The 26,811-nt window shown below is 47.1% G+C and overlaps 1 protein-coding gene across 1 annotated transcript; it reads right to left on the minus strand.

Annotated features, from left to right (window-relative positions):
- Positions 1-23,469: 23,469 nt before the first annotated feature.
- FOXL1 (forkhead box L1) lies at positions 23,470-25,960 on the minus strand. Its single transcript, XM_053271358.1, has one exon. It carries the CDS (start codon positions 25,958-25,960, stop codon positions 24,806-24,808), a length of 1,155 nt encoding a protein of 384 aa, XP_053127333.1. The 3' UTR covers positions 23,470-24,805.
- Positions 25,961-26,811: the final 851 nt, after the last annotated feature.

Genomic DNA, 26,811 nt, shown 5'->3' on the forward strand with positions numbered 1-26,811 from the left:
CTTACCCCAACTTCTAGATCATTTATAAATAAATTAAAAAGCACCAGTCTGAGTACAGATCCCTGGGGGACCCCACTTCTTACTTCCCTCCATTTAGAGAACTATCCATTTATACCTACTCTCTGTTTCCTGACCTACCAGTTACCAATCCACACATGAATCTGTCCACTTATCCTATGACTGCTAAGTTTCCTCAAGAGTCTTTAATGGAACTTTGTCAAAAGCTTTTTGGAAGTCCAAGTATACTATGTCAACTGGATCACCTTGATCCACACACATGTTAACACTCTCATAGAACTCCAAAAGGTTGGTGAGGCAAGATTTATCCTTGCAGAAGCCATGCTGGTTCTCCCTCAGCAGGGCCTGTTCTTCTATATGCTTAATAATTTTATCCTTGAGAATGTTTTCCAACAATTTGTCTGGAACAGATGTCAGGCTAACTGGCAAACTAACTGTTTTCCCAGATCCCTCCTGCATCCCTTTTTGAAAATCGGTGTTGCATTAGCTACTTCCAGTACAGATCCTGATTGTAGGGATAAGTTATATATTTTTGCAAGTATGTCGGCAATTTTATATCTGAGTTCTTTAAGGACTCTTGGGTGGGTGCCATCTGGCCCTGGTGATTTGTTAATTTTTAATGTTCCCAGACAGTTTAAAACATCATCTCTCATTACTTCTGTCTGACTCAGTTCTTTAGCCTCTGTCCCTGAGAAGCTCAGTTCAAGCACAGGTATACGCTCAGTATCCTCTGCCATGAGGACAGATGCAAAGAACTCATTAAGCTTCTCTGCAATCTCCATATCCTCCTTAATAATCCTTTTCACTCCCTCATCATTTAATGGACCAACCACCTCCCTGGCAGGTTTCCTGTTTCTGATGTATTTAAATAAGTTTTTGTTATTCCCCTTGATGCTTTTAGCTAAATGTTCCTCAAACTCTCTTTTTGCCTCCATTATTGTCTCCTTGAATTTCTTTTTGCCAGAATTTGTGTTCCTTTTTGTTCTCTTCATTTGGGCAGGCCTTACAATTTCTAAAGGCATTCTTCTTCCCCTTTATAACTTCCTTGACTTTACTTGTTAGAAATGCTGTCATTCTCCCAGACTTGGTGGTACCTTTCCTCCTTTCGGGTATACATTCTAACTGGGCATCTATTATTGTGGTTTTAAACAAATTCCATGCATTCTAGAGCGAAGTGACTCTCTTGACTTTCCCTTTCAGTTTTATTTTCACCAAACTCCTCATTTTAGAGAAGTTCCCTCTTCTGAAATTCAGTGTCTGTGTTAGACTTCCTTGGCGATTCTCTCCTCACCTGTATGCTGAATTTGATCACATGATCACTGTTCCCTAAAGGGTCCATGATACTGACATCCAGTACACAACTGCAAAACAGATACAATGTACATAAACAATTATTAAAGTTAAACAAGTTAAAAGTCCAAGCTAAAACCAAATTTAAAATTATAAATTTTTAACAAGTTTTAAATAAAAAGTTATTAATAGAAAGCTAAAAATTGAGAACTAATATAATAAAACTTTAAAAACTAATAACACTAAAAAAAAATCTACCGGATATAAGCAGCAGATAAAACATTAAAAGCCTCTTTTAAAAGATGTGTGTTTAATTGTTTTTTTCAAAAACACTGAGTGGGGGAGCATAGCGAAGCTCATAGGGGAGGGTGTTCTAAAGCCGAGGGGCCACAACAGAAAAGGCCCTGTCTCTAGTGTCCACCAACTGTATCTCTGTTGGTGGCAGGGCCTAAGAGGCTGAGCAGAGAGCCCTGGCAAGTTCATATGGGCGAATGCGGTCTGACAGGTACCCCAGCCCCAAGCTGTGTGGAGCTTTAAAGGTCAAGACTAGCGCCTTGAATCTAGCTGGGGGTGTGCCGCGATTCAAGCACCGAATCGTGATTCGAGCACGTCCCTAATTAGCAGGGGAACTGAGCCTAGCTGCCCAATGATGCAGGAACATTAGGGGATGGGGCTTTACCTCAGTGGCCGAGCATCTGCTTTGCATGCAGAAGGTCCCAGGTCCAATCCTTGTGACTCCTGCCTGGAACTTTGGAGAGCTGCTGCCAGTCAGCATAGATCTATATTACTAAGCTCAATAGAGGATCTGACTCAGTTGGCAGCTCCCTATGTTCCTAACCTTCCCAGTTAAAACTGGGACTCTTTTTTTTTTTCTCGTGCAAGTGTGCTCTCTAGTTCTGAACTTTCTAAACGAAAAGGTTGGTAAACTCATGGTGCTCCTTGGAGTGTTCCAACTTTGGCAGATTTTCCCTCTAAGCCCCACAAAGGGAAGGAGGCCCTCCTTCCCAGCTACAGCCCCCAGGCTTTGACCAGGTTGAGGCCTGATATTCGCCATCCCCACAGCAGTAGGGCTCATGGAAGAACCCCCAGCAGGCCTATATACTTAGCTAATCAGCTTGAGTTTTCACAGCTGAAGTCAAGAGATTCCGTAATCCCTTCGCTGACCCCTGGAATTGATTTAGCCACAGCGGTGCTGTAGAACTGAGGTACCCAAAACCCCTCTGCAAACATCTGCATGTGAGGAATAAGGGCTTCCATTGACTTCAAAATATATTATTTGTGGGCGGTAAGAAAGTGGATCTTTGGGAGGGGAAAATGACCAATGAAACAGTTTTTCCGTCCAGTCCGTTCAAGAAAGGATTGTAACATTGATTTACTAAAGACATTTTCCCCATAGGAAACATGCTAAAGCAGTCCTTTCCCCCACCCCAATATAATTTGTTTAAAGACGCGTATGGGGTTTATAGGACTCCCCAAATGCTAACAAGCACCATTTTTTGGCAAGATGTTTTACGTGGCAGATGTGTGGATTTGACAAACCTCTGCAGTACTGCAGAATGGATTCATTCCATTAAGACTCACCATTTTAAGAACGGCTTTGCGGGATTAGGCGAAAGCCCCCTGCACTCTGTCTCCAACCGTGGTCAGCCTCTGGAAAGTCATAAGGAGGACTTGAAGGTGACAGCCAATATCTCCTGTTCTGTGTCCCCATATACAAATATGTTAAATAAATAAATAAATCTGGCTGTCATAGGTAGACTGCACCTGCACATGTAGGACCAGGAATGCAGGTCTTCTGGGAGCAAGCATGAATGGGCAGTATAGAAATATGTTAAATAAATAAACAAACTGGAGAGGCAAGATTGCCTACCCCTGGTGAAGTCAGTACTGAGCCAATGGACCAAGGGTCTGACTCGGCATAAGTCAGTTTCCTATGTTGATAGACTCCTCCTCCATGGAGTAGGAGTTCCCAACCTTGGTTCCCCAGAGGCTGTTGGACTACAACTCCCATCATCCAGCCACACTGGCCAAAAGTCATTCATATGATTCCATACATTCCAAGGATGATGCACTGTCATTAGAAAATCAGCAGCAGAAGTCTCAGCCACGGTCCAAATTAAGTCCTAACGCTACACAGGCCAAAAGATCACTCTGAAAAGTTATAAGAAGGAACTTAAGAAACTAATTCTTCACCATCGGAAGCATTGTTTCCCCTTGTTTCCAGTATCACTGCACCAAAAGTCTTTTCATTTTTTAAAAAATAAACAGGTGTTAGTTGCATTTTACTCTTTGCTTTGTTTATAAGATCTAATATCTGATCTGATTTCCAGAGCCATCAAAGAGAAGTTAAAAATGTTTCCGCTTTCTTTCTTTCTTCCTTTCTTTCTTTTTTTGGCGTAGCTAACTGGTCCACCCCAAATGATATTGATCCATTTCCCAGCATGCTGTAGGCTTGTTTTTGTTTTTTTGATACCTTTTGAAAATCAAGCTCTTGATGTGTTTGAATTGTAAACCTTCAGCTGTTGCAGCTAATTAGATAGACTTTTTTTTTTTACCCCAAAAGAAAGAGAGAGGGAGAGAGAAGCAATGTAATGAATTCAATGCTTGTTTATGTTAAACTGCCAAGGAGTTTAGCAATTGAACAAGTGTGATTTGGCAAGCATCTGATTGCAAGCCATGTGGAATTCCATATGTCAGGAAAGCTGGAAAACATTTCTACTGAACTATTGTGTAAAAACGTGCATTGATTTCTTCCTACCTCCATAAGGGCTTTTGAGCTGGGCTGACAAAGGATTTATCATAATTATTGTTCTGGTTGAGGTCGTGATTAAAAACTCGGCTTTCGTCTGTTTTGTTTATAAAGTTTCCAGCTTACAATTAGAACATCCTGCAGTCTGGTCTCCCCCCCACCCCACTCCATCCCACCCCCCTTCTTTCCTTTCACTACAGCCACAGATCTTTAAGCTTCCAATTTGTTTTCAAAATTAATACCTGTCAAATCATTCTTTTGGAGATGCGGTGTCAGGAAGAGGAAGAAAAAATGCTTCAGAACATGAAATGTTTGAAAGATTTCCCCAGAAAATGTGAGGGTTCATATTGTACAAGAAGATGAATGAGGCTTGTAAACATCATCAGTGCAGGGAAAAGGCTACAGTTGACCAGAATCTTCTCCTCTGCTTGCGCCATCAAATGTGCAGCTCATGCGCCAATGCACAGCATTCTATGCATGCACTATATGTGTATATTGTAAAACCATATGAAGAGAGCCAGCGTGGTGGTGGGGTTAGAGTATTGGACTAGGACCAGGGAGGCCTGAGTTCATATCATAGGAACATAGGAAGCTGCCATATACTGAGTCAGGCCATTGGTCTATCTAGCTCAGTATTGTCTTCACAGATTGGATCACCTTTATCCACACATGTGTTGACACTCTCAGAGAACTCCAAAAGGTTTGTGAGGCAAGAGTTACCTTTACAGAAGCCATGCTGGTTCTCTCCCAGCAGGGCGTGTTCTTCTATGTGCTTTACAATTTTATCCTTGAGGATGCTTTCCATAAATTTGCCTGGAACTGACATTAAGCTAACTGGTCTATAATTTCCCAGATCTCCCCTGGATCCCTTTTTGAAAATCAGTGTTACATTTGCTACTTTCTAGTGCTCCGGTACAGAGCTTATCAGTGAACAAGCAACATACATACCAAATGACTCAGCTAGCCAACCTGACGTGGGAGATGTCAAAACACAGAATCTATAAAACTGTGGAAGTTATCAGCAGTTTATGAAACCTCACAGGTACAAATGTGTGCACAAGGCATGAATTTCTAGCAATACCGAAAGCTGTTGTAATAGCAAATGTATTTCTAAAGAGCTTCTATCTACAAGCCAGGCGGGGAACAGCCAAGTATAGAAAATAGTTTTCAGCAAATAGTATGGCCTGTTTTTCATGTCAGCTTCATGATATGCAGTATTTAGATTTCATAATCAGTTCATCATGCATGACCTTGCTTGAAACTGCCCTGAAGAATTAACTCAGCCCAAGTCAACCCGTTGAAAACAATCTCCTGAAGTGAATCATTTGTCTTCCCTTAATGAGCGACTCGGAGCTGATGAGGAGTTTGGGGAATCTTGGATTTCTTAAAAGCAAAGGAAATGGTCCGGCTCAGTTTGGCTCTGCCGAGACTGACATCGCATTGCATTCGAGGCTGCTAATTTGAAAACGACTCTTGTAATTTCCTATCCACCACCCCACTACACCACCCTGCTAGACATCCAAGTGCTAAGGAATTGCATAACATTCCTTGGAAAGGATTCATTATAGCCAGTTTTTGAATGTAATGAGATATGTACTTGAATGCCCATAACCTGAATATTTGAGATATGTACTTTTTAATCATGACACCCTGGATATTACTACATCAAATTCTCCCTTGTTATGGCTCAGTGTTCAGCAGGAGACCTCATCCACTGGGCATACTGTGGTGACATCATAGAACCTAACTGGAGGGTGGGGGCCCACCTGGTTCACTGGCAGAGCACCTGGTTCACTGGCAGAGCACCAGGTGGGACATAAGGTCCCAGGCTCAGGCTCTGGCAGCATCTCTCTGGATAGGGGCTGGGAAAGAACCTTCCCTGCCTGAAACCTTGGAGAGCCGCTGCCAGTTAGAGCAGACAATCCTGAGCTGGATGGACTTAAGGCCTGACTCAGTAAACAGAAGCTCATCTTGATCCTCTGCTTTGCATGCAGAAGTCCTCAGGTTCAATCCCTGGAATCTCCAGGTAAGGCTGGGAAAGACTCCTGCTCGAAATCTTGGAGACTTGCTGCCAGTCACTGGATAGGCAGTTCTGAACTAGAGGGACCGGCGGTCTGACTCAGGTATATGGCGGCTTGCCGTATAACCCAGCAGTCGAGACGACCTGCACAGCACAGCGACTAGAGATGCTACCACAATGCTCAAGCTTCTTTGGCTCAGAATACAAACGTTGGCAGCTCGTAGAGATCACCTTGAATTCAAAGCAAGTACAAAAATGCCTGGAGCTGGAGAAGGGCTCAACTGCTCCCTCTCATCCGCTCACAACCCTCCAGCTCGCCTCCTCCCTCCCTCGCACGTGTTTACCTGGTGGTTGCTCCAATGGCAGGAAGCCACTCCACACCTTCCCCTTTGGGTGCCTGGGGGACAGCGATGACCCCGGAACCCTGGGAAATGCCGCTTTCCCAGAGCTGCTGACATCCTCCATGGCATGGTGCTCATTCTGAGGTTGCTCGTCAACCACAGGGCACACAACTCCTGATTGGGCAGGCAGTCCTTACACTGGGCCAACTGACAGGACCAGAAGTAGAGGTCTAGAGGGCACATGAGGATAAGCACGTTTGGGCCTCGAATCAGGTGCCTTCGTGGGAGATTAAGTGTATGTTTATTGTTCTAAAAGACTTTCCAGATGATCCCTGCAATAAATTAATTCTCAGTGGTTACTCCTTTGTTGTGGGGAACCCGGCCTCTTTCCACAAGCGCACATATTGTGTTGCAGAGTTATCAGTGTGTCTACAGCATTGACAGGGCTTTGGTGGGTGTGCCAGAGGCAGCCGAAATGGGATCTGGCCATATTCCGCCACCCCTCCCTAACAGCCAGAGTGGATTCCAGCCGTGCACTTTATATGGAGCTGCCTTTCGAAGAGTCTGGAGCCTGCAGCTAGGCTGGGACAAGGAATAAGGAGAATCAATCTTCTCTTGCCCGGAGGACTTGGGGGGAGAGAGATTTATTTATTTATTTATGTATTTATGTATTTATTTGCCGCCCCAACAGAGAAGGCCCTGCCATGAACCCGAGGCCCACGCACCTCCCCGGGCCTGTAACTCTGAGAAGGCCCGCCGGAGATGACCTCACAGGGAGGGCAGGTCAAAGTTGGACAGGAGAAACGGCCCTGAAGGTACACAGGCGCCAAACCCTGCAGGGTTTTATAGGTGATAGCCAGCACCTTGAACTGGACCTGGAAGCGAACCGGCAGCCAATGCAGTGACCTCAGCAGACATTTCCCAGTTTGGGGCAAAATTCAAAGTGCTAGTTTTAATTTAATTACAGACATATTATTATTATTATTATTATTTTATTCAATTTCTATACCACCCTTCCAAAAATGGAGCAGGGCGGTTTACACAGAGAAATAATAAATAAGATGGATCCCTGTCCCCAAAGGGCTCACAATCTAAAAAGAAACACAAGATAAGACACCAGCAAGAGTCGCTGGAGGTCCTGTGCTGAGGGTGGAGAGGGCCAGTTACTCTCCCCCTGCTAAATCAAGAGAATCACCACATTAAAAGGTGCCTCTTTGCCAAGTTAGCCGTGCTGCCTTCTGCCGACTCAGACCCTTGATCCTTCATGCTCAGTATCCTCTACTCTGACTGGCAGTGGCTTCTCCAAGGCCGTACCCAGAGATGCTGCCAGGGATTGAACCTGGGACCTTCTGCATGCAAAGCAGATGCTCTGCCACTGAGCTATGGTCCCACCCGCAAAGGGGGCATACAGGGGTCTCCCAATCAGGCACTGGTCACACCAAGACTGGCTTAATTGTATCGTGCACCCTTAGACCGTGCTCTGGGACCAACAAGGCTCTTTGTGGAAGATGATGTCCCTACACAGCTACATTTCTCGTCCTTAAGCGGCTGCTATCATTTGGTCTCACTGGGAACAAAGTCCCACCAAATGAGGGCTGATGCACATGGTAAGAGTCAGAGACATGTGATGCTCAAAACAAAAACCCTGACTGGGCTGAGCTGTTATTTCCTCCTGCTTGAAACAACTCACACTTTTAGACTCTCTCCATTGTCCACTTGGAAACCTTTGCTTCCCCCAAGTTCAGAGGGCTGGTTTAGGGTTGGTTTGTTTTCCCCCAGGCAATGCTTTTCTCGGATGTTATGATTCTTCTGCACTTTCCTAGTAATTGCTTCTATGCACAGTACACATTTGACATGTCCATTGCACCAGGGAAATAAGTTCCTGGGTTTAGCAGCTCCCGCTTTTCGGAAATGATTTTCAGCTAAGCTTTCTTCCCAGTATTCCCTGCAGTTCTCTATCTGGTTTTTGAGAAGAGATCGACAGCTCTTCAAAGCCCCTGCAATCTTTCCCTTCCTTTAAAAAAAAGATTGGACTTGTGTCGAGTGCTACATTTTGAAGACAAAAATCCAGTTAAAGTCAGACGTTCCCAAATAATGGCAAAGTCCCTATACTACTGTGAATATTTATTTACTTATTTATTTATTTGACATATTATTGTACCGCCCCCAAACTTGCATCTCTGGGCAGTTTACAATTAAAATAATTTAAAACGTTATATCAATTAAACAATTTTAAATAATTTAAACATTAAAATCCTTAACATTAAAATCATTTAAAACCCAACATTAAAATATTAAAACTATAAATCTAATTAAAAGCCTGGGTGAATAAATATGTCTTCAGTGCCTTTTAAAAAGTTGCCAGAGATGGGGAGGCTCTTCTTTCAACAGGGAGCGTGTTCCAAAGTCCAGGGGCTGCAACGGAGAAAGCCCCTTCCTGAGTTGGTTGCAACCACAGATGAACCTCTCCAGATGATCTTAGCAGGCAGTAGGGCTCATGGTGAAGATGACGTTCTCTTAATTACCCAGGAGGGCCTAAGCTGTTTGGGGGCTTTATAGGTAATAACCAGCACCTTGTATTTTACCCAGAAACGTATCGGCAGCCAGTGTAGTTCTTTCATCACAGGAGTAATATGGTCTCTCCTAGATGACCCAGAGACCGTATTTATATGCTACTGTCCAACTTTCTATATTTATGTGCCACTTTCTCATCGCAGTATATATGGAAAAACAACGAATAAAGAGAGGTTTCCATGTCTCAAAAAAGGCTCACAAGAAACAGATACTAGCATCAACCACTGGAGGGATGTTGTGCTGGGGATGGATAGGGCCAGTTGCTCCCCCCCTGCTAAATATAAGAGAATTGCCACTTTAAAAGGTGCCTCTTTGCTCAGTTAGCGGGTACTAGAGGTCAGTCTCTAATGATCTAAAAAGAACAGATTTCCCCCAAAAAAGCATCAAGGCTCTCCAGCTTCACAAGTTTCAGGCTACCCAAATGTTAGGGTCTCATTGGCAACCCCTATCCAAAAAGGAAGGGTTAATGGGATAATGGAAGAGACAACACTACTGACCGTTGTTTTGAGTGGAGATTCACACCCACAACATGGATGATGTACCTCCTTGTTATTGTAAAGGAGTGGCTGCCTTCAAAGCGCTGCTGGTGCCTGTCTGGGAAAGGTGTGCATGTAGTATTTTGTTGTAAGAAAGACACTCCCAGCTGATGACTGCAAATATACAGGATGAGCCCAGCTTTGTCCATCAAGAAGATGATTCACGCTCTCCTGCCTTGTGGTTCTTCCCCTACTTTGCATAATTAAACAGCTCTGTGCTTTGCTGGATAGATATGCCTGGGAAGGGAATTGCATGCATCCCAGGGAGCCTGAAGATTGGAAGAGAAAGAGATTGTCTGCAGCTCTCGGGTTGCTGACCGGTGCGCTTTCCTCCGGGCTAGCTGCTCAACAGCAGCAAAATGCCTCTGTTCAGGCAAGTCACATTCGAAATGTAAACAGCAGAGGGAGAAGTTTCGCAGAAACGAACAACCTGAAAAAAACAGCAATTTCCTTATGCCGAATATATGATGTCCTAGCTCTATATCGCAGCGATTAAATCCGAAACAAGGCATCAGGAATGTGAATGGCACCCAGCTGTCTGTGTAGGGACTGCAGTGTCACAACACAGGAAGTGTGGAAGCACACTTCAGAGATTCGTCGTGACCCTGTTGCAGGGTCTAATCTGGAAAGTGCCCAGGTCAACGGTAAAGTGTGCCGTCGAGTCGGTGTCGACTCCTGGCACCCACAGAGCCCTGTGGTTGTCTTTGGTAGAATACAGGAGGGGTTGACCATTGCCTCCTCCTGCGCAGTATGAGATGATGCCTTTCAGCATCTTCCTATATCGCTGCTGCAAGGCACTAGGAATTAAATTGATGGGTCATGTAGAGATTCAATTGATGGTTATTGTAGAGATTCAAGCCGGTAGCATCTGCTATTGCCATATGCACTGCATAAATCTGTAAAATCTCCGTTAGCCCCTTGCAACGTTCTGTTGGTCTTGGTGAGAGGAGAGCTGGTCTTGTGGCATAAATTGTCTCCTTTGCTAAGCAGGGTCCACCTTGGTGTGCATTTGGATGGGAGACCACATGTGAGCGCAGAGCGCTGTAAGATATTCCCCTTAGGGGATGGATGGGTCCACTCAGTGGTAGGACATCTGCATACTTGCATGCAGATGGTTCTGGGTTCAATCCCTGGCAGCATCTCCAGGTAAGGTTGAGGAAGGCTCCTGCCTAAAACCTTAAAGAGCCACTGCCAGTCAGTGTAGACAGTACTAAGCTAGATGGACCAAGGGTCTGACTCGGTATAAGGCAGCTCCCTCTGTTCCTAACCCAAATCTCTGAGGGAGGAGGGTCATTTTAACACCCCTCTTCTAAATCACGATAGCCCTTATTTGAATCAGCCCACCAACAACTGCTATTAACCCTTTAAAAACCACAGGAGAGCCAATTCATGGATCCCCCAGATCATGTCCTGGTTTGGGCTCCTAGGAATTCAACTAAATGTGTGAACCCGCCATTTGGGAAATGTACATCAGTTTACCCACAGGCCGAGAAGTCATTCGTTTTCTATGGAGCAAAGGATGGGATCCTTCAGATTTCCCCCAATGTCACGGCAGCGGGCACATTTACCAACAGGAAGATGGTACATAAACTGCATGGAATATATAAAGTGAATGAAAACTTCAGCAGAGGAGGCAGCATGCTTTCCTTCAGCGTAGGATTTCCTCCGGCGAGACATCATCAGAGCCTGTCAGAAGCTGGGCTTCTCTCCAAAGGTTAGAGAGGGGGCCAAAAACATATAATTTCTGTTTTACAGAGGGCCATTTCTGTCTCTAAGATTTTAAACAGTGTCTCGCTGCAGCTGTGAAACAGACTTTTCTTCTTGCAGCTGGTCACACAGATTGCAGAGTTAACTAGCATGCCACCCTTTTTCCCTGCAGTGCTCCTGTCCCTTTAAGAGGCAGAAATTCAACAGGTAAAACGTTTCTTGGTGGAATATTGGAGGACTCCTTCCCTATTAAATGTTTGTCCAGCAGCTGTTAAAGGCACAGAAGCAGAATTTTTGAAAACCCACATTTGAGAACAGCCCTGGTGCTCTCACTGTAAACGTTAAAAAGATCGGCCTCCTTGAGCAAATCAGTTAAGAATATAGACGGAGGGGCTGGCATTTTTGGCATATATTTATTTCAGTACTTCGGGCTTCAAACCTTTCACTGACCTCTTGTGTTTCTTCAGCTTAGCCCAGAGAATGTTTAACTTGCGGTTTGATCGCCAGCAGAAAACAGCGCATCCTTTATGGATATTTTGCCTAACCAGCAGCGTTTCTAGAAAAGACAGTGTGATTATTTTTATTTTTTAAAAAAAAACATATCAAAAAGTCAAGCCTTTTTTAATCTATTGGACAAGAATTGGCTGGAGAGAAAGAGTAAGAGGGTGACTTAAGCTTAATTCTTACTGAGTTAATAAACTGGTATACACACCAACTCCTATTTTTCAGGTACAGACAATACTTTCTAGTCTCTTTCCTTGGCACCTATTTTTGGGGATAGGACCTTAGGGGAGGAGAGCTGGTCTTGTGGCAGCAAGCATAAATTGTCCTCTTTGCTAAGCAGGATCTGCCCTGGTTTGCATGTTAATGGGAGACTACACGTGTGAGCACTGAAATATATTCCCTTTAGGGGGTGGGGTTTCTCTGGGAAGAGCACATCTGCCTGCTTGCATGCGGAAGGTTCCAAGTTCCCCCTCTGACATCTCCAGATACGGATGAGAGAGTCTCCTTCCCGGAACCTTGGAAAAGCCGCTGCCAGTCTGTGTGCAATCCTGAGCTAGATGGACCAATGGTCTGACTCAGTATATGGCAGCATCCTGCCATATACTTTACCTTTTTCCTAAAGGTAAAGCAGACATGCAAGAAAATATTTTTTAAAAAAAATTGTTAAATTGTTTTTAAGGTTTTGTATATGTTTTTAACTGGTTTTATGTTATTGTAAACTGCCCAGAGACTAAAGTTTGGGGCGGTATACAAATTTGATAAATAAATAAATAAATAAATAAATAAATAAATAGGCCGAACAGAAACATTTTTAAATTAAGTCAATAAACATATTTATTGCAAATAAAATAAACATATCTTTCTTCAAAGCAGCCCCCCCCGCCAAGAGGGTTTAGCAACCCTAATAAAAATAATGCAGCCACACAACAGTATCGCATACATTTTGAAGACTCAGAAAGCAGAGCAGCAACAGAGAGAAAATCTCAAAACACATGACTCTACTCTCCTATGACTCTACTCTCAGGAAGGGGACTTAGTGGCATTACTCAGAGCTGCAATCCCACCAAGTTCAACGGGGCTTGCTCGTAAGTAAGTGCGCACAAGATTGCAGCCTGCATGGCCTGAAAATGACAGAGACTCCTGGGTCTGTGCCGAAAGGGGGGAAGTGCTCTTAAGAAAACGAAGTTCCCCACCCCAAACCTCATTATATACATGAAAGAAGGGGTCTGAATCAACTTGAGGCCAGGATAAATAGAAGTGTTTTACAGTTTACCTTAACCCTCCAATGGGAATCGTGTTACTTAAGTAGATTCATATTGCCAATTCCGACCCCCCTCCCCATCCTTTGTGGAAATCAGGATTTTCCTTAACAAAACGTCTTGTTCTCGTTCTCTCTCTCTCTCTCTCTCTCTCTCTCTCTCTCTCAGCTTGTCCTGATGTTAGTTTTCTTTGGCTCCCCCATAGAAGGGTAGGCCATTTTCTTTTGAAGTTTTTACTGATGAATGGACTCCTATAAATAACTCTCCAGAGAAGCAGGCCTGATCTCCACTCATGTTCTGGAGCAATTGTCCTGACAGCAATAAAAGAGGAGGGGGCTGGGGATTTACGACTGCTTGATGTAAAATATATTTTGGTGGGCTCCGTCCTCCCTCAGTTAATCTCTACAGATGTAAAAGCTGAGATGTGGCAGGGCCAGCAACTCTGATTACACATTGCTGTTCAGAGCAGGACGCTGGAGGTCTGCTGTTAAGGCTTTATGGTGGTGGGTAAGCTTTAGGGCTTGGAGAACAGGGAGAGTCGAGTGGAAGAGCCGCCTTCCAAGTTCTCGCAAAGGTGTAGGGTGGGTGAGTGTGCTTCCACACATCTGGGCAGCTGCAGGCACACAGTAGCAGGTGAAACAGCTAGAGTCCAATGCAGGATTCGGGCGTCTGGAAATCTCGGCATTCACTTTTCAGAACAGGCCTTGCAAGGCACTGCTCCTCAGTGTCATGCAAAAAAAATCCCAGAATGGTCTGCAGATATGTGGATTTCATAGAGCAAATACTGATTGTTCTCTGTGTGTGTGTGTGTGTGTGTGTGCACGAAGAAAGGGCCGAGTTCAATCTGAGCCACATTTGGTCTACTCCCGAAATCTGAGAGCTGGTCTTGTGGTAGCAAACATGAATTGTCCCCTATGCTAAGCAGGCTCCTCCCTGGTTTGCATTTGAATGGGAGACCTGTGAGCACTGTAAGATAGTCCCTCAGGGGATGGGGCCGCTCTGGGAAGAGCACCTGCCTGCTTGCATGCAGAAGATCCCATGTTCCCTCCCTGGCATCTCCAGTTGGGCTGAGAGAGACTCCTGCCTGCAACCTTGCAGAAGCCGCTGTGAGCTAGACGGACCAAAGGTTGAAATACGTGTGGTGTGGTAGTGTGATGTAGCGCCAGCATGGTATAGTGGTTAGAGTGCTGGACTAGGACCGGGGAGACCTGAGTTCAAATCCCCATTCAGCCATGATACTAGCTGGGTGACTCTGGGCCAGTCACGTATCTCTCAGCCTAACCTACTTCACAGGGTTGTTGTGAGGAGAAACTTAAGTATGTAGTACACCACTCTGGGCTCCTTGGAGGGAGAGCGGGATATAAAATGTTTGTTGTTGTTGTTGTTGTTTAAAAAGCAAAGCCTAGCTGTTGTACGTTTTGTGGCTTGGCTCACTTGCTTTGAACCATCTAACCTCCTCCCCGCATCCTGCTTCACCACTATATGAAGCCTTTGCTCCCTCCAGGGCTGGCACATACTAATCTGGATTGTGTTGTAAACGGACTGTTGGTGAGACTGGTGTGTGTGTGTAGCTGCCTGGTCTTCCTTTGTGGTAGAGGTCGGCTTCAGCAGCGCTCCAGCTCTCAGGATTCCTTTCAGCTCTTGTAATCTGTCGCCTGACCTACCTTCTTTACCCCTTCTCCAGATTTGCTCTTCGGCGGCGGCTGCTGCTGCTGCTTCTCCACAGATCACAAGCCAGTTTGATCCACTTCCCAAAATATATTTCATCCTGGCGGTGCTTTATCCGTCCTGCAAATAGATCAGCTTGCAACTTTCTTGGCTTTATACTGGCCTCTCGCTGAGCAATTGAATTTATCCAGTTTGAGGTTGAGGAAACATGTAAGTTATAATCATATTATAATGCCCTGCCACAAAGGAAACAAACCAAACAAAACAAATATGTTTGGGTTTTTTAAATAATTTTTTAAAAAGAAAAAAATCTTTTCTGGGTTTTCTTTTTCCTTGTGGCTGTCGAACCTATCAATCCTTCATTGTTTTCCACGACACTGAATTTTTCAGAGCATGGGCTTTGATTGGCAGGAATTTATCATATTGCCTAGGGCTGGTTCCAGAGAGCAGCAGAACCAGCCATTGGCTGTGTCTCCAAAACCAGGAAAGGGGTCCCTAGTCCAACAGAACCAGCATCCTTGTTTCACAGAGCCACCCAGAGAAGTCCAAAGCAGTGTGGGAGAAGCCTTGGATCGCATATTCCCCCATGTTTTGGGGAAGAGAGCTGACCTTGTGGTAGCAAGAATGAATTGCCCCTTTTGCTAAGGAAGGTCTCCCTTGGTTTGCATTTGGATGGGTGACTACATGCAAGTGCTGTAAGATATTCCCCCTTAGGGAATGGGGTCATAGTAGCTCAGTGGAAGAGCATCTGCTTTGCATGCAGAAGGTCCCGGGTTCAATCCCTGGCAGCATCTCCAAGACAGGGCTGGGAGAGTCTCGTGCCTGCAACCTTGGAGAAGCCGCTGCCAGTCTGTGAAGACAATACTGAGCTAGATAGACCAGTCGTCTGACTCAGTATATGGCAGCTTCCTATGTTCCTATGTTTGTTCCCTGCTTAGCAAAGGGGATAATTCATGCTCACTACCTCAAGACCAGCTCTGCTTGTAGACTTCCCATGGACATCAAGAGGGGAGGAGGGGACAGTCACAGTCTTACTTTCAAGTCCGACACACGCCAACAGGACTGCACTGGCCATAGGTTGAGACTTTGATTATTTTATTCATTGTGGCTTCAGCTTTTTGAAATGACACGTGTTCCATTGAGCCTGCCTAGGAAAAGCACCCTCTTCACTGTATTTCGCGGCATGCAACAGCCTTTCCTGCAAAAAAACAATGAGCAACGTCTTTGACCCGATTTCCAGAAATGTGGGAAAGTTTATTTATTCCTCCATGCATTCCTGATTTGCAAAGCGCTCTCTAAAAATGTCTCTCAGATTTAGGCTGAGTGAGCTCATGCTAAATTTAGCAATGATCTTTTAAACAAACATTCTTTATGCTTCGCTGAATGGGCATTGAAGCTGGATTAAATGCACAAACGTTCCCCACAATGTTTCATTCTTCTGCAAGCTCTTGTCTGAATTAGTTGTAATCTGATGGAAGGGGGTGTCCAAGAATCTAGAGGACTCACCATGGGGTGCAGAAAAGGACCCCCAAATTAAAACTTGCTGTGAAGCCTGAAGGATCTCAACATTTAATTTTTCCACACTGAGAACAAGTTTCTAGTCCTGAACACAGATAGACAGCTTATGCAGAAAGTTTAAAACCATAAGACTGGAATTCACCATATTGGATCAAACCACTTTTCCATCCAGCTCTGCCTTCTGTCTTCCTGCAATGGCCAGACCAGTGCCTTTATTAAAGACGTTCAGAAGTAGGGCATGAAGGCCAAATCCTTTCTCCAGTACCTCCCCGGCAAAGAATTACTCTCTCCAAGGTCCAAACTACCTTGAAGAAGCTGCTGGCAGTCTGTGTAGACAATACTGAGCTAGATGGACGAATGGTCTGCCTCAGTATAAGGCAGCTTCCTATGTATATAGTGGGCCTCTTCTCATGATCCATGAGAAGGTCTCCAGAGCAGGCTGCAGGGAAGGCAGGTTAAACCGACCTTCCCCATGCACCCAGACAATTCCCTGCTTGCCAAGACAGCAGAGAGGGCTGGGGGCTGGGATGTGTTGTCCCGTCCCCCGGAAGTACCGTGACGATGCACCGCACAAGTGCATTATGGGTATTCCCCCCTCCCTGGGCTCCCTGCAGTCTGGCAACCACAGCAAACGAGCAAAAAAACCGAGGTTAAGGGAGCGTCCACTCCCTTAACCTTGTTTTACTCGGTGGTTATTTAGGTGGTTATTTAGGCCATGTTGCCGCCGGGATCAGCCCAAATCCAGTGGTTCTCACACACGTGCAAAACTAGGCTTGGCTCCCTTCGCCGAGTTTTGCATGCAAGTGTGAATAGCCTCGTTGAGTGCCCCACATCGGTGTAAGATCATTTGTCACCCAGTGCTGTATTCTGAGTCTTGTAACAGTTTTCCGGAGGTGACTCTATTTCAGTTCTTTCAAGAGGAGACCAGAACTGTGTCTATATCATCTCAAAATAACTGAACCATTATCTGAGCATATGAAGCTGCCTCGACTATGGAGTCATCTAGGTTAGTATTGTCTAGACCAGGTGTTCCCAATGGCCAAAAACCATTGTGCCTGGGGATGATAGGAGTTGTAGTCCAAACACATCTAGGAACCCAGGATTAGCAACCCCTGGTCTAAACCAGTTAGAAGTAGCTCTTCCGAGTTTCAAAGAGGGGTATTTCCTTGCCTGACCTGAAGATACCAGGGATTGAACCTTAGACCTCCTGCGTGTAAAGTATGGGATTCTTTCCATCCAGCTGAGTGTGTTTGGATTGCACTCTTGGCTCAAGATAGGAACATAGGAAGCTGCCATATACTGAGTCAGACCATTGGTCTATCTAGCTCAGTATTTTCTACCCAGACTGGCAGCGGTTTCTCCAAGGTTGCAGACAGGACTCTCTCTCAGCCCTAGCTTGGAGAAGCTGTCAGGGAACAAAAGTGGAACCTAGATGCTCTTCCTAGAAAGGCTCCATCTCCTAAGGGAAATATCTTGCAGTGCTCACACATCAAGTCTCCCATTCATATGCAACCAGGGCAGACCCTGCTTAGCTAAGGGGACAAGTCATGCTTGCTGCCACAAGACCAGCTCTGCTCTCATCTCATCTCAAGCAAGATGGCTGGCTTGGTCAGTTGGAGGCAAAAGGTGAGGAGATGTCGAAGTGCAGAGAAAACGATTGTGAGACAGTGTCGAAGATGGTTCTGGTCTCTCCTTTGAAGGAACAGAACAACAGTCATCCCCGATGAAATAATAACACTCAACATGTTGGTTGACACATTGGGTTTGTACCTTAGGGTCTGCTTGCTGATGGTTTCTATCAGGTGCTTGACAACCTACCATTTTTACATCCACAGGAAGGCAGGACATTTGTCAAGATCTTGTCAGCTACTGTCTGTAGCTGATGGACCACACTGCACCTAGTGAGTAAAACACTGGGCAAGCTCGGAATAGGGACATCTGAAGCCTCCTCCAGTAAACACAGAAGATGCACAATTGCAGAGTAGCATCTCCCAACCAGCATCTTCTATGACATTACAAGGGATTGTGGGATGCCTTCTCAGGTTTCATAGCAGCTCTTTTATTCAATCAGGGTTCTAGTCCCTATGAGGCCTGGTGGGCAGTCTGCCTGAATCAGCACATCTGCCTGAATCAGAATCAACCCTAACCCAGCACATCAGCTTCTCAGGCATGCCTGAAAACATCGCTATACCAAGGCTGGGCTTATCAGGGCCATCCCTGCCTCAATATCATGTCCCATGGCTGTGAACTGGCTTTCCGACTCACATGTATTGCTTTTGTTCGCTCTCAAACCATAATTCCAAAAGCTACTTTTCCCCCAGTGAACTTGCACTGGAGCTCATTGAAGGTCACTGTATAAAAGAATCTGGCCCGTTATAAAGCACTTAAGGAAATGTCTGGATGAAGCACTAAAAGAATCCCCCTGGGAACAATTCAAGCAATGGCCAGACAGATGAATAACAGACCTTAATGGGGTTTCCCCGATCTGCAACATTTCTTATATGGTGACTCCTTCTCCTTGCTCTGTAGGCTAAGACCAAATGCATTGCCTTCATACTTCCTCTGAACGGAGAATGGAATCATGGCTTGCAGTGCTTCTAGAGATTCAATAATTTGGTAGAGCATTCCCTAAATCTTTTCTAGAAAGTCAGAAATAGGGGGAAGGGGTGTGAAATGGCTCAGTTTTAGCTGGGTTCAACATTGAACCAGATTGGCCTTGGCTGGTCTGAGTTCGAACCGGACCAGCTAAGTGCCAGGGGGGCTTCCCTAAGTCTAGACAAGGTGGAAGGGGAGTCAGTTACTAGTGAGTATTATTAATTGCGGCCAGGCACAATAACTGCACAATAACTGCACAGGGCGCGGCGGCCTCCAAAATGGCTGCCATGCCAGGGAATAGGCCTGGAAAGGGCCAAAGATGCCCGAATTGGGCAATTTCTAATAGAAGGAAGGCCAGCAGGGGGAGGGGGAGCCTCTGCAGACCCACCACCATGGAGAAGCCCACCAGAGGGGGTTAAAAGAAACAAAGATTTTTTTTTAAAAAAAAAATCATCAAACCCCCCCAACTGGGGCGGGGGCGGTTTCGGTTCGGCTCAACCCCGAACCTTCAAACCGAATTGGTTCAATGTCAAACTGGTTCAGATTCGAGCCGGTTTGCACACCCTTAGCCTGGGCCAGTGGTGGCCCAGTTTGGGCCTCTGTGCACGTACAGGGGCCATATTGGTGACCTCCATGCATGTGCAGAGGCCATTTGCGTGACCGGGTCTGGTTTGACCAGTACCAATACCAAACTGGGCCGGGTAGGTTTGGATTCGAACTGAACTGGCAAAACCAGTTTTGTGCACATCTCTACTCAGAAAGCAGGATGGCAGGAGGAAGAGTACCCATATGGGATGGAGCCATAGCTCAGTGTTAGAGCATCTGTTTTGCCTGCAGAAGGCCCCAGGTTCACTCCCTGGCAGCATCTCCAGGAGCTTTCCCACACAGCAGGCTTACTGAGAGGTTTTGCTGCGAGTTCGAATTTGCCCCAAAAAAACAACACAAAAAGTGGGTGTTTTGGGGGTTTTTTTACCCCAGGCATAAATTGGGCTAGGCTCTAACGTGCAATGAAAATTCCGAATTGTGTGTGGAATATCTCCCAAAATCTTACATGGACTTTGGCACGAATCAGGCTGATGTGCAGATGGACCTTGTGCCTGCCACTACATCCAGTAACTTGTGGCTTGAGCTATCTAGGTCTCAAAAGACATTTTGCAGATGGCCTGTCCTTCTGAAGGACACTCACTTTGTTTCACCTGTGTGTGTGTTGCACTGAAGAAAACACCATCAAGCATTGTGGCATATGATCTTGAAGAGCAAAATGACCGCGATTAATTCGACATAAGCTGGTAGGCAGTTGGGATATGGTGAATTCTTGGAGAAAGACTTCCAGAACTGATGGCGTGAAATGACAGTGTTAGGTGGTTCACGATGCATCTCTGGTTTTGAGTTTAGATACAAAAGGATTTGTACTTTGTTTTCCATACTCTTTGTTTTCCATATAAATCCTACAAAGGATTTGTACCTTGTTTCATATATACTCTTATATTTTGTATAGAAAATACAAAGTTGGAAAAAGAAGAAAACAGCATCACTTCTCTCTGTTTGTGCCACTTAGTTATCTGGATAACGGGTGTTCCTGGCTTTCTGTGGTGGCTGGACCCTTTTAAACTTCACTAAGTCCAAAAAAATAGCATGGTACAGCTCTCCCAGGAATGTACAAGTGTGGTAGGATGCCATCCCCAGGTAAACCTAAAAGCATACATTTCTTTTCAGGTAGATGTAATTTGAGCACCTAACCATCCCACTGTCTTCAAAACCATACCCTCGAAATCATCCCAATTCGGTTTTCCTACCATTCTGAATCATGTTTCCGCATGCAGTTAGTGAGGGTCCAGTTCGAATGATACCCCACAATCTTTGACCTTGCAGATAGAAAACTAGCACATGAGAAGGAAAAAAGTACAGCTTTCTTTCTACTTGCAGTGACTTTTTTAAAAAAAGGTGCAACCCCACCTGCATTCTCAAGTGATACAGAAGGGCTGGAACCTACCGTGGGGAATTTTCTTGCATGTATAAATCCACTCTGCCATTGTGTGTTGCTTTCAAGCACCGCAGAAAATTATTTCTCCGGTCAGGAAAGTCACAGAAGGGAGGCAAGACTCCTCTCTCATAGCTGTGTGTTTGGCTGGTGATTTCTCTCCCCAAGCCAAAAAGTGGCCGGTGCTGGATTCAGCAGAGATTAAGAAACCCATGGTGTAGGACTTGTCCAATGTTTTGAGTAGAAGCTTTGGGGCCTGGGCTAGGAGCCATAGAGCTGTGGCCGGCCTGAAGGACTCTAGAGCCAAGAGAAAAGGCCGGGGCCAAGTTGTGGGTGAAGCTGAATGGCTTTTTTGTCTTCGTGGGGACATTTAAATTGGGCAGGAGAGAGTATTTTTGTGTGTATGGCTGTTACCCTGCACACAAAACCAAGCATTTCCCATTTTTGAAGGAATTTACAGTAACTTGGCAGCAAGAGGGTGGTTGGAAACCGGGAAGTTGCAGCTGTTAAGGAGGGGAGGAAGGTGAACACCAGAACAGGGACATTTTTCTCCTCGGGAAAGTGACATGAGGGCCAGGGGGTGCCCTCTGCACAAAAGCTGGGCAGAACCCAACCTGCTTCAGAACCATGAGACACCATCTAGGGCTGCAGCGTTGTGGCAGGACATCTGCTTTGCATGCAGAAGGTCCCAAGTTCAATCCCTGGCTGCATTTCCAGGAAGGGCTGGGAGAGACTCCTGCCTGAAACCTTGGAGAAGCCGCTGCCAGTCTGGGTAGACAATGCTGAGCTGGGTATAAGGCTGCCTGCTATGTTCCTATCTGTCTGTAACAAATGTTGAAAATCCATCCTTTCCTCTCTATCTCATGGTGAAACTCTTGTTCATCTTCGAGTCCAGGGGTGGCCTGCCAGAGGTTCACTAACTGTTGGACTACAACTCCTATCATCCCCAGCTGCAACAGCTGGGCATGATGGAAGTTGTAGTCCACCAACAGCTGGAGGCAGAGTCATTTGTACAAAAGTAGAAAGTGCTGGTTATTACCTGTAAAGCCCTGAATGGCTTCATTCCGGGTTACCTGAGGGAGCGTCTTTCTCTACAGGATCCCCACCGCTCACTGAGATCATCAGGAGGGGTCCATCTTCGGGTGCCACTGGTTCATCTGGTTGGTGACCTCGGATCGGGCCTTCTCTGTTGTCTGGGTTGTGGAACGCACTCCCCATGGATATGAGAGGATTGTCTTCCTTGGAGGCCTTCAGGAGAGCCTTAAAGACCCATCTTTTTAGCCGGGCTTTTAATGATATCCAGTTTTAATGTTATCTAGTTCTAATTGTAATTTTAATCTGTTTTAATTGGTTTTTTTATTTTAATTGTTAAGTTTTTTTTATTATTATTTTAGTGTAAACTGCCCTGAGCCACTTTGGGAAGGGTGGTATATGAATAAAATAAATAAGTAAAACTTTGGGAGAGCAGGAGAACTTTTTGGATGGCTGAAGTGGTATAATTAAAAACAGTTAAATGTCCCCCTGTGAATTTCTCCAGTTCTTTTTTAAGCGAATGTTGTTATTAATTATTAACCTCAGGGTTGATTAACAACAAGAAAAACAGTCATGAAACTTCATTTAAAACAAACTGCTAAAACAAAAACACAACAACTTTAAAGAGAGAGCTGGGGGCCACTCCCTGGCCAGTTTTAAAAGGGGAGTCTTCGGATTCCTCTGAAAGGCTGGGAGAGAGAAAGAGAGCCAGGTAGAACTCAACTGAGAGCGAGTTCCACAGCATGGGGGCCATCACGGGGAAGGCCCTGCCCCATGTGCTCGACAAACGGGCCTCAGCCAGTGTCAGCGGCTCACAGAGCAGCGTCCTCCCCGCCAGTCTAGTCAGGGGATAGATTCGGCTGGGAGCAGACCATGTCCATGTGTGCACAGAAAGAGATTCCAAATTGCAATGTCCCTGCTAGTATGGGGCCAAAATGGCATTTCCCTGCCATCACAGAGGTTTGATTGTTGGGAGAATGTAATGTTGCCCAAACAGAAGGCGGGGGGGGGGAATGCTCAGCATCTGTTGTATTAGGATTCACTTGTGGAAGGAATCCTAAACCCTTTCTATTTTGGAGTGGGGGGTCTGGTGGTGGAGGCAAGGCAAAGTTTATAACACTTTCAAAGCCTTCTGTTCAACATATTTAAAGTTAAATGTTTTTTTTATTTTTGTGTTAAAGGATGTGGAGCCTGTCTTTCCCTCTTCTAGTGTGTTGCTCAAAGCAGTCAACAATGCCTTAACAAAACAATATGCCATACGCTGTGCTTTTTGCAATGTGTGCTAAGATTTCTGGTGCTAACCTGTTGTATCTAAACGCCAGAGAGAAAGAGGTGGCTGGAGGCGTTGGTGCACGATGCATGGGGCAGGAAGAGGAGGAGGAGCTGTCCCCTCCCTCAAGCCATAATCTAACCCTACTTACTAGGAAGAAAACTACATTGAAATCAATGGGACTTCCTTCCATACAAACGTGTTAACCTTGCAATATAAAAGACTGCCTTTCTGCCACTGTAAGCAAAATCTGCCCCCACCCCACAAACGCACACATTACCCTGCCTTATTTCAGTATCTGTAGCCTGCTCAGGGGGTGGTATGTAAAATTGCAATATATTATCTATATTTATATCTAGATCTAAGTACTGCTGAATATAGAAAGCTCTATATATCTTTAATAAAACTTCTTTTAACAAAATATTTTATTGACTATAGGTTTACTTTTGTTGCATAATGAACATATTAGGTTTTTTTTTAATTAAAAAACATCGTTAAAGGACATTTACCTGCTCATATACAAAGAAAGCCTCGCTTATTTCTAGCCAGAATAGAAGCTGCTCTGGATTGTCTATAAAGCGACCTTGGAATCATTTAAAATTTTAAAAATAAATGTTTGGAGAAAGTGTCCCTGGATATGGCTGGAAGGTGTCTCCAGTTTCCCATAAGTCAAATTTCACCTGCAGGTTTGTTGTTGTGGTCAATTTGGTTTTGTGAACGAGTCTCTAATGAGATCCAGTTGGAGTTCAGAGAGCTTCTCCGAAGAGCATCGCGCGGAGTGTTTTCTGTCTAAATACAGAAACCCTATTAAGAGTGCTTTAAAAGAAACAGCCAGGTGAAGCAAACGGTCTGGAATGAGCCCCGTTTGGAGCCGAGCAAGAACTGAGTCCCCCGTATGCAAATCCCATCTAACATTTGTTTAAAATCTTAAAAAACAAACAAACTGGTGTGTTGAAAATCCTGCGGCATTTTCCTGTTGCAGAAAATCCCCTCAGCTGCTGGTCCCCAATAATTCGGTAGCCATTTATTTTTCTGGAGTCTAGAGACCATCGACTGGGTCCACTTCGATGCAGAAGCAAGGGAGGTTAAACAATGAAGGGGATGGGGAAGTCCTGTACAGAAAATGCTTGTTCACTCGTAAGTCCCATTCGTCGAAGGCGATTTGCTTGCGCGTCGAGTTTGTTTAGGATCACACGTTCCTAACGGCGCAATCCGATGCGCGTTTCCTAGGAAGGAAGTCCCACCGTGTTCAGTAGGGCTTATTCCCAGAGCAAGTGGGGGTTGCGTCTTGGCAGTTCTCTAACAATGCGCCAAGGTTATGGGGCAAACGCGGCGGGAGCGGGGTAGTCTGGCAACTAGAAGATTCGCTCGCTTTCCAGGCGCGCGATCCGCAAAGTTGTCAAGAAAATGTGGCGTTTGCTTGGACGCCTCCTCAAGTCCTAAATCGCAAATGAAAAATCAGCTGAGCTTACTTGGAAGTCAATGGTCTTTGGGAGGTGGGCGAGGTTCCGAGCGAACCTTCAAGACCCAGGTGGCGTGTAGACACCTTCTGGTTTCCAAAGAAGGGCCCGATCTGGCTGACGCGGGGTTGGCCTACACGTGGGAACTCCGGACCCAGTCGCGGTGGGGCCCTGTGCCCGGGCCGGCGGCACCTGGCGCGGACGCCTCCTCTGCCCGCCCTCCGTCCCGCTTGCAGGGTCCTTCCAGCTCCGGCGCAGAAGCAGCGAGCGCCGGTCGTCGGGGCTACTGGAAGTGGAAGGCCGTCTCGGGGAAGCGGAGAGGCAGGTAGGAGAGGAAGGGGATCCCGAGCTGGTAGAAGCGCCCTTGGAGCTGCGAGTCCAGCACCAGCGAGGCGTGGAAAGCCGCGTGCGTCTCGGCGCTGGCCAACAGCCCGTCCGCTTTGGAGGCGCCCTCCTTGGCCTCGCCTTTGGCCGGCCTGCGGAGGGCTTGCTTGGCCAGGATGCTCTCGATGCTGAAGCTCTGGGGGTTGGCGGCGCTTCGTGGGGCTGCCGCCGCCGCCGCGTCCTCCGGGGCGGCTGCGGGGGGCCCTGGGGGCCGCCCCAGGGAAGGCGCCGGCTGCCCAGGGCCCCTCTTGGCTGCCGGTCCGCCGGCGCGCACAGGAGCGTCCTCTCCGTCGAAGCTGCCGGCCGGCTCCTCGGGGGACGGCGCCGAGCCCGAGGAGCTCCGAATAGCCGCGCAGCTGGCGGGGGTCACCTGGAGGTGAGGCTGGCGGAGGCGCCCGCTCGCTGGGCCCGATCCAGAGCGGCCCCCTCCCGCCTCTGGGGCCAGCCTGCCCGCGCCTGGCTCCTCCTCCGACGTGGCAGGGCCGCGGGGGCGCTCCGGAGGCTGCTCCTCCGCGTCTCCCAGGGGCTTCTCCAGCTCGGCTTCCTCTGCCCCGACGGGGCTCCCGGCGGCGGCGGCGGCGGCGGCTTTGGGCTTCCTCTTGCGGCGGCGGTAGTTCCCGTGCTCGAACATGTCCAGGCAGCGGGGGTCGAGCGTCCAGTAGCTGCCCTTGCCCGGCCGGCCCTTCTCGCGGGGCACCTTGACGAAGCAGTCGTTGAGCGAGAGGTTGTGGCGGATGGAGTTCTGCCAGCCCTGCTTGTTGTCATGGTAGAAGGGGAAGCGGTCCATGATGAACTGGTAGATCCCGTTCAGGGTCACCTTCTGACCCGGAGCCTCCTTGATGGCCATGGCGATCAGGGCGATGTAGCTGTAGGGCGGCTTCTGCGGAGGCTCCTGCCTGGAGAGGACTCCGGCGGGGGCGAACCCCAGAGCCGCCGCCGCCGCCCCGGGCAGCCCTCCCGGCTCTGCCCCATAGAGGTACACCATGGGGGTGCTGCCCAGAGAGGCGGGGAGGGGGTGGGGGTGATGGGGGTGGCTGCTATAGAGCTGGCTCATGGCCGATCCGACTCGACTCCGGATTGCTCCCGCGGGCGCGGCAGCACGGAGGGCACCAGAAAGGGGGACCCCTCTCCGGCCTCCCCCAGCTCCGGGATGCGAGCCGCTGCGCCTGGCTTCGCTCTTGCCGCCGCCTCCTCTGCTTCTGTCCCTGCTTCATCGCGCCTTTCCAAGGAGGGGAGCGAGAGGGGAAAAGAAGGAGCGCGGGCGGGGGGGGGGCGGGAGGAAACGTGAAATAATTGTTGTACGTTTGCGATTATATGTTGACTTAGCGCTGGAAAATAAATGGTCTCCGATAAACAGTCGTTTGCGCGCCCAGCCCACCCACATTAATTAAAAATCCTCGCTGCGGCTGCCGGCCCGCCTCCACGTGGCTCGCCCGGGACCAGCCAATGGCTCGGCCGCTCCCCCCGCCATTTGTTTATAGCATTAGTCTGTTGATAAGTCGGCCCACCCAAGTCGAATCAAGCTGTGTTTATTTGGGAAAATTTCCGGGCACCCAATATATAAACGCACTGATCTGATGTTTGAAATCTCACGTCCACCCTCTCTCCCCCGCCCGCCCGCCGGCCGCACCCCCACCCTTTGACGCGGCAAAGCAGGATGCATTCTCTGCTGGGGTTCAGAAGGAGAGAGATGGGCAGCGGGAGGGGATGACTTTCTTTCTTTCTTTCTTTCTTTCTTTTTGGAGAGCGAAATGGTGAAGGGCGGGGTGACCCTCACCGAGAGCTGCTGCTGCTGCAGCTGATTAAGACACAGGGGTCCTCAAACTTGGGTCCCCAGGTCCCCGGACTACAACTCCCATCCCCTGCCCCTCTCCAGGGGTGATGGGAGTTGTAGTCCGACAGGGG

This window comes from Hemicordylus capensis, chromosome 9 (assembly GCF_027244095.1).
Source record: "Hemicordylus capensis ecotype Gifberg chromosome 9, rHemCap1.1.pri, whole genome shotgun sequence".
Classification (NCBI taxonomy): domain Eukaryota; kingdom Metazoa; phylum Chordata; class Lepidosauria; order Squamata; family Cordylidae; genus Hemicordylus; species Hemicordylus capensis.

What these genes read in the sequence shown, in the direction of transcription:
- FOXL1 (XM_053271358.1), bottom strand. Translation starts at nt 25,960, where the DNA reads ATGAGCCAGCTCTATAGCAGCCACCCCCATCACCCCCACCCCCTCCCC.